At 32.8% G+C, this 8,338-nt stretch overlaps 1 protein-coding gene across 1 annotated transcript; it reads left to right on the top strand.

The window, feature by feature from the left end:
* The first annotated feature begins 3,199 nt into the window (after window positions 1-3,199).
* LOC110723207 (STS14 protein-like) lies at window positions 3,200-3,898 on the top strand. Its single transcript, XM_021902552.1, has one exon. It carries the CDS (start codon window positions 3,224-3,226, stop codon window positions 3,740-3,742), a length of 519 nt encoding a protein of 172 aa, XP_021758244.1. The 5' UTR covers window positions 3,200-3,223; the 3' UTR covers window positions 3,743-3,898.
* The last annotated feature ends 4,440 nt before the right edge of the window (window positions 3,899-8,338 follow it).

Raw genomic sequence — 8,338 nt, 5'->3', positions numbered from 1 at the left:
TTAGTCTTTTTTTTTTGTAGTAGTTCTATTTGATTGGACTGTTTAATTCAGATTAATTAGGATGATGTATATTATATAGTGCAGTTATGTTTAACATATTTAATTTCTTTGTATTTATTCTTTTTTTGGATCGTTCATCATAATCAGTCTTGCTATTCACCTACTCGTAATTATAAGCTCCTAAATTGCCACTAGTACAGAATAGATGACTATGTTGAGTTAAATCCAATTTTGGCTGCTATAAACCTCTTTAAATCATTGAAAATCGGATCAGAATCAGATTTATTTCCTAATGCAAGTATACTGATTTTTACTCTGTAACAAGTATGGACTAACAACTAATTTTTACAAATACAATATCCGAGTGTATAAGATGCACATGACAGTACGTACTTAAATTTGATATAGAATCTTATCAACATTTTGATCACCTTTGTTTAGTGATTCTCTTTAAATATAGCATAAATACATAATACATACAATATAATGATACAGAGTAAGCTAGATATTTTATATAAATTGATTAAATTCCTAGCTACTACTTAGTAGGCTAGTTACACTAGTTTCAACAACATTTTATTATCGGTTGTGCTAACAAGTTAAACTGATTGACCCATTTTCATTTTTAGTTCATCTAGCTCATGCAAATCGAGATTGATGATTAATTTTCTTTTAGGTTATATGACCGAGCAAGTTAATTGTACATATACCTAGTATTTGTACATATATAAGTTCGTGAAAAGTTCAATTTGTGATGAGTTAGTGTAAATTACTTAGAGGCCATGTCACCAATTGACAATATTTAACACTATAAGGCTTATAATCAAGAGATAGATGATTTTGGAATTAAATATAACTATGGTTATCTTATTTTTGCACTATTATTAAACTCTTTTAATAGAAATGAACAAATGATATGTATGTTCTTTCATTTTAGTATACATTCCCTACAAATTAAAAGTGCATACTTGTATATATTAAACTCTTTTCATTTTGATATCATTATGGAAATTTCATTTTTGTAAGATAAGAATGAAAATAAATTAGAAACTACTATCTTTCAAAAAAAAAATTAGAAACTACTAAACAATAGTAGTTCCGTATTAGTATAGTACTCTAGTAATGTAGAATTTATAATGTAATACAATACTCATCTACTCAACGTATAGTAAGTAGCTGTATTAATTAATTGATTGGTTAATAATAAACCAAGGACCATATTATATGATTAATATCTTAAATAATTGAAATTAAAAATCCAAGTAGCAAAATGGGATTTGCAAATCAAAGTCGTCGTTAATTAAAAAAATTAAATAAAAGAAACAAAATCTGAAATCCCCAACCTAAATCAGCTGGCATGTTTATCTGTCACGCCTAGTAACACACGCTCGGGAATCAGCTCACGTTCACATTTATTTTTTGCATTTGACATTGTTTTTGATTAGGCAACGACATCTTACTACATTTGAATTTTTGATTAAGGCCCTGTTTGGTTTGATGTAAAATGTTTTCATGGAAAATGAATTTTTCATTTTTTCTCATTTTCCTTTGTTTGGTTTGTTAAGGAGTGGAAAACAATTTTTCAAGGGTGGAAAATTCCATCCTTAATGATGGAAAACATTTTCCTTCCAAAAACAAGGGAAGCCACATTTTCCTCTCTCCTCCTTACCTTTTTTTTTTACTTCCCTCTCATTCATCCTTACATTTCCACTCTTATTTTTTATTTTTCTTGGACTTTTCTTGTATGCAACCAAACAAAGGACAACTAATTTGCAATTGTCTTTTTCCTTGAAAATATGTTTTCCATGAAAGCTAATTTTCCATTGAAAATGTTTTACATTAAACCAAACGGGGCCTAAGGGAAAGCATGGCAGCAGCTTGCTTTTCGCCCTTACTCTTTGGAGCTACCGGATCAGAGGGGAAGGCGGTGATGACATTGACACCGCATCTGTTGTGTCCTATTTCAGCAAATTTACTTACACCGTCTCTATTTAAATGACACATTTTTTTTATAAGGTCGTTCTTATTTAGTTGATACACTTTTTTTTTCATGAGAAAGAATGATCCAATCAATGTTATATTATTTCTCACATGTTTGAGTCACTTTCTTTGTGTATTTCTATGAAAACAATTTAAAAAAAAACCACCATTTCTTACTCAGCAACGGATTCCACAAGCACAAGGCCACAACCCAGTTAATTTGCCTAAAACTCTATGGTGATCATATGGTGTCAACTAAATAGGAAGAGCAATTGGTTATGTACAAATAAGAACGACTAATCATAAATTGGGCCTGAATTTGGGCTTAAGTGAGACTAAATATGACAACGGGCTTATAAATTTGTCAATTTGGGCCTATAGAGCTAGCATTTGGGCAAATTTATAAGTTTGAAAGCACAGAATTGTAGTATTTGGGCTAGGCTAAACATCAATATTGAGTGATAAAATTTCATATGAGGTTCATGATCTTTCAAACACAATCCTCATCTCAACTGCAAATATAGTTCTATGTTGCAATCTTGCAATATTCTTAATGAGGTTTTTGTACATTTTTTGTTCCTTCTAGCACAAATACAGAAATACTACCCTATCTTTCTCCTCCGATCAGTGTAGGAAATATGAATGTAAACGCTCAGTATCAACAATAAGTTAAACAACCGTGCATTGGACAATTCAAAGATGGGCAATCTATTGATGATGAGCTTTAACTCTAATGTCTCTTATCAATTATTGTAGCTTAACCGACCTCATCCAGTATCTTATCTGTATCAAATGTTAGCTGTTACCACCTTAATATCAACATTCAGCAGGATAATCCTATAAATTATTATGATACAAAGACTTCTCATCTTCACTACAATTACTCTTAATATTATATGTTACTCCGTAGAGTTTAGACATTAGACAATCATCACTGAATATGAAACTCCTTCGATATTAAGCATTGACATTCTAATCACCTACACTAACGTTACATGCACGTGATCAAGACACAAATCTTTGAACCCCCCCACGTGATAACTCCTATATAATGTACCATCAACTTTTTCAGCACCATTTATCTTTATCACATCTATAATTCACCTTTACAAAATTACAAAAATACCCTTTAACAAAAACAAACCAAGGACAAAATCGTAAATACACCCAGACAAAAAAAATCTTATTAATATACCACTATCCTTTTATCATCATCACTTTCATCCAATAAAAACAAAATACAATGGTCCATCTTATAACCACTCTACTGATTCTCTTGTTCATCTCATCGGCCTACGCCCAAGCACCGCCACCACAACCACCGTTATCAGGCCCAGCCCAAGAATACTTAGATGCACACAACCAAGCCCGGGCCCAAGTTGGGGTGGGCCCACTCAAGTGGAGCCCAATTCTGGAAAACGCGACGGCCCGTTTAGTGATGTACCAAAGGATCAAGTTCAACTGCCAATTTGCGGACCTTAGCAAGAGCAAGATCAAGTACGGGGCGAATCAGCTGTGGGCCCAAGGTTCTTCGGTTAGGCCCAAAACAGCGGTGGACGCGTGGGTGGCGGAGAAGAAGTATTATAACCACGAGAAGAACTCGTGCGAGGAGAACCGACAGTGTGGGGTGTACACGCAAGTGGTTTGGAAAAAGTCTGTGGAATTGGGGTGTTCACAAACTAGTTGTGTTAAAAATGGGACGAGTTTGATTGTTTGCTTTTATAATCCGCCTGGAAATGTGATGGGTGAAAGCCCGTATTAAGCTTAGCTAATACAGTACTGCACTAATTAATGTATGTAATTGATGTTTTAGTGATAATAATGTACTCATATTCCATTTCTACTTTCTAGTATTAAATGGGTGTTTATGTTGATTTGTCTTTCAATTTCATCAAATCGAGAGTAGTTTTAATTTTGATTTCGTTGATTTTTGTTTAAAAAATATTATCCTCTTGGACTGTGCGTTAGATCTATCTATCTGTACATCTCTCGTGAAAAATGACTACGAGATGAATAATGCAAATCCCAGTTTTATTTTTCTGAGTTTTTTCACATTGCACTTTGGTGATTGAGGTGTATGTATTTTCCGGTGCTTTTAATTAAATTTTGGGAAAAAACTTAATCACTTCTGGTTAAAAACTTAGTTACCTAACGGGGCGTTTAAAATGTGGGAATGGGAGTTCGGGGATTAAAATGTGTGAATGAGATTGGGAATCGATTGTTGGGAATAGGAAAATTTGCAAATTGCAGCCATTTAAAGTTCGTATTTTGCAAATTGCAGCCATTTAAATTTTTTTTTGTAAATTGCAGCCCAAAAGTTCGTATAAATTGTAAATTGCAGCCCAATTCAATTTTTTCATCGGTTAACATGTTGAAAAATCTTCAATTAAGGTTTCAGGGGTCATTTTAGCCCTTAGGGGCCCGACTTGAGCTCGGAATTAGCAAAAAAATAACGTAAGTGTCTCATATTTACAGTTTCCCACAAATCGATACATTTTTGTTACGCAAAACGAGATACTTACGTTATTTTTTTGCTAATTCCGAGGTCAATTCGGGCCCCTAAGGGCTGAAATGACCCCCTAAAACCTTAACCAAATATTTTTCAACATGTAAACCAATGAAAAAATTGAATCGGGCTGCAATTTATACGAACTTTTGGGCTGCAATTTGCAAAAAAAAAAATTTAATAGCTGCAATTTGCAAAATACGAACTTTAAATGGCTGCATTTTGCAAATTTTCCTTGGGAATAGATGGGGAATAAATAACAAAAATACAAAATTACCTTTACTAATCTTTCTCCTCCATTTCTTTCATTAATGGAAAAAATGTCATTTTGCACTTATTCCCATTCCCACCCATTGATTACCTACACTCCCTAGGTAATAAAATAGTAGGAATTCACCCCATTTATTCACAATCTCATTCCCTTCTTTAATCCCAATCCCATCTAACAAACAATAGATTTTGTTTTATTTGGGATTAAAATTCTCATTCCTACTCTCAATTTCCATTTACCAAACACCCCCTAAGGCTAACCAATAGGAATTAAGCTTTTTTTTGTTTGTTGTAATCGAGGACGTCAGTTATCGAAATGACGTTTTTGCTTCTTCATTCCCCAATTTCGCGCGCTCTCCCCCTCTTCTCTTCTTTATGTACTATTTACTCCAGTGAAGACAAAAAAAGGATATTCTCCTCTTCCTTTTCATCTTCTATTCTCTGTTGGAGTGAAACCATTTCTGGAAAAACTTTACACGAACGGATCAAAATTGCATTTTAAGGTAAAATTCTAATCATTTTACACCTTTTTTTTTTGTAATTGCTTTTATTTGTTGTGTTTTGATGATGATTTGTTGATCGATTTAGGGTTTATAATGAAGTGTTTTTTATTTAAAAAAAATAACTCATGTCCCATTTGGAACATCAATAAAAGAAAACCCCCTTTCATCTTCTAATTGTTGTTATTGTTAGGTTTAATCATAGAATTATGTTTATATCCTGTCGATTTTACGTTTTTTATTAGTATTGATCGAATTTTCTGTTTGTTACTTAAGTAATTTTGTGCTTAGAAGTGATTGAGTTACATTGTTATTATCTTTGAAAAACAGAGTATTATTATTTTTGAAAAACAGAGTATTTGTTTGCATGAATTATGTGTAATTGTAGTTGTGTTAACACTATGATTATTGGGTGTTTTGTTAGGTTAGATGGATCCAATAGACGACTCTCATCATATGACGGCTCTAGAGGATGCCCCACATGCGTTATCAATTCCAGAAATTTTATGCATGTACATCTTCCCTAAGTTGCCCCCTAAAGCCCAAGGCATGTGCAATTGTGTGTGTAAGCACTGGAATGAACTATGGTATTTTAAAGCCTGGATTCCTGATTATGTTAAAGCCCAACATGAAAGTGAAAGGTGGTGGGTGGCTAAAGATATAATAAGGAATAATGGTTATGGCTTTCATAATGGGATTGTTCAAGATTGGGCTAAAATTTTGGATGGGTTGCGTTGGTTATTTAAGGATGAAAAAGTTATGTACAGCAAGAAACACTAGTAGAAAAAAAATAAAAAAGGGCACCTCCTAGTTGTCACCGATTTAATCCAAACCGGTGGCAAAAATGGCCTTAAAAACTGGTGGGAAGCTGAATCAGGATATATGGCACCGGTTCACTTCAAACCGGTGGCAAAAACATAAAGTCCAGCGGTTTAAAGTGAACCGGTGCCGTTAAATATTTTTTTTAAAAAATCGGCCCATTTAACCCCCCAACCCTAGCATATTCTCTATTTCTGTCTCCTCCTCCTCTTTCTCGATCTCCTTCTCCTCCTTTTATTTCTCTTTCTCCCTCATTTTATTCTCCCTGGTGTCCTCTTCCTTTCTTTCATTCGAAGACCACCAACATGCTACACCGTCCTCCTCCTTTCTTTCAATTGATTTCCAGGTTTTTTTTTCGATTTCAATTTTTTTTTCGATTTCAATTTTGATTGTTTTTTTTAAGTTTATTTTTTTTTTGGATTTCTGATTTTTTTTTTAAATATTCTTTTAGAACTTAACTGAAAAAATTAAACATTCGTTTAGAACTTAACTGAAAAAATGAACTAATAAAATAAAAGATCAACTCCTTTAAAAACAAGAATTTGCAAATTAATGGTAGCAATTAGATGAATGATAATAAACAAGAAATTTACTAAAACAAATCCAATATATTTCCAGCCATGTGAATTAGATACTGATCCACTACTCTACAGTTTCATGAATTGAAAACGATAATAACAATGATAATACTACACAACTCAAAAATCTAAAGTCTAACCGCAAAAATTAGTGTAAAATACATCAGATCAAAAATCAACTAATATTGAAACCACCATAAAAGATCAAACAAAAACCAAAATACAGAAATAATAATCAATTAAAAAACGAAATCAAAGAAGCAAAATTTCGTGTAATAAAGTACATCAAACAGATCAAAAATCAACTAAAATTGAAACCACCACAAAAGATCAAACAAAAACCAAAATACAGAAATAATAATCAATTAAAAAACGAAATCAAAGAAGCAAAAAATTGTGTAAAATACATCAAACAGGTCAAAAATCAACTAAAATTGAAACCACCACAAAAGATCAAACAAAATCCAAAATACAGAAATAATAATCAATTAAAAAACGAAATCAAAGAAGCAAAAATTTGTGTAAAATACATCAAATAGGTCAAAAATCAACTAAAATTGAAACCACCACAAAAGATCAAACAAAATCCAAAATACAGAAATAATAATCAATTAAAAAACGAAATCAAAGAAGCAAAAATTTGTGTAAAATACATCAACAGATCAAAAAATCAACTAAAATTGAAACCACCACAAAAGATCATCATCAAACAAAAACCAAAATACAAAAATAATAATCAATTAAAAAACGAAATCAAAGAAGAAGAGACCTACAAGTAGTCTCGGAAAATTTGGGATCATAATCCTTTTAATCTAAATCTTCAATTCATTTTTATAACAATCAATCGATTTATCAACCCAACATAAAATGAGTATCATCTAACAGCATAAACCCATAAAACGCTTCTAAACCATGATAATAGAACTTAAATCGCTCTTTCAAGTTCGAGAACTGGAAACGCTTCATCAAACCTCACAAACTGCAATAAATCGCTTCAACACTCATCACCAAATCAAAACTTGATTCCCCTACAACCACTCATATCTCAAACGATTTCAACGCTCCGAACAGGAGGGTTTATCCGGGGAATTAAAGGAGAGGAAATCAGTTTAAGAGGAAAGAGAGGAAATAGAAGAAGAGGAAAAGGAAGATGAAGGAGATCAGATGGAGATTGATTGTTGGAGGCGGAAGTGGCGGAACGAAGAATAGTGAAGTGTAAGGGTTTCATTTATTTTATTTTGGTGAGTAAGGGAGACCGGTTAAGTTGCAACAGGTTTCTCCCTTTTTATTTTCTTTTTTTTGAAAAAAATTAAGAGAGACTGGTTAAGTTGCATACTGGTCTCTCCCTTTTTAATTTTCAAATAAAAAAAACTTAAGAGAGACGGGTTAAGTTGCATACAGGTCTCTCCCCTATTAATTTTCAAATAAAAAGAACTACGATAGACCGATTATCTATGATAAATGGTCTCCATTAAATTTTCACCTCATAACACAATATCAAAGAGACTGGTTATCTATGACATTGGGTCTCTTGAAACAAAGAGACCGGTTATTTAATTAACGGGTCTCTTATTTCGGGTCTCTATGAGCATTTTTGTAGTAGTGGCTATATGCGACTCCACCACGGTGTAATCGCATGCTATATGCGACTATGCCGTGGTGGAGTCGAACGTGACTATGCGATA

This window comes from Chenopodium quinoa, unplaced genomic scaffold, assembly GCF_001683475.1.
Source record: "Chenopodium quinoa cultivar QQ74 unplaced genomic scaffold, ASM168347v1, whole genome shotgun sequence".
NCBI classification, from domain to species: domain Eukaryota; kingdom Viridiplantae; phylum Streptophyta; class Magnoliopsida; order Caryophyllales; family Amaranthaceae; genus Chenopodium; species Chenopodium quinoa.
Note: the sequence above shows the minus strand (reverse complement) of the source record. Positions and strands in the feature narration are given on the sequence as shown.

Excerpts from the sequence above, each read along its gene's own strand:
- LOC110723207 (XM_021902552.1), top strand. The coding sequence starts at position 3,224 with ATGGTCCATCTTATAACCACTCTACTGATTCTCTTGTTCATCTCATCG.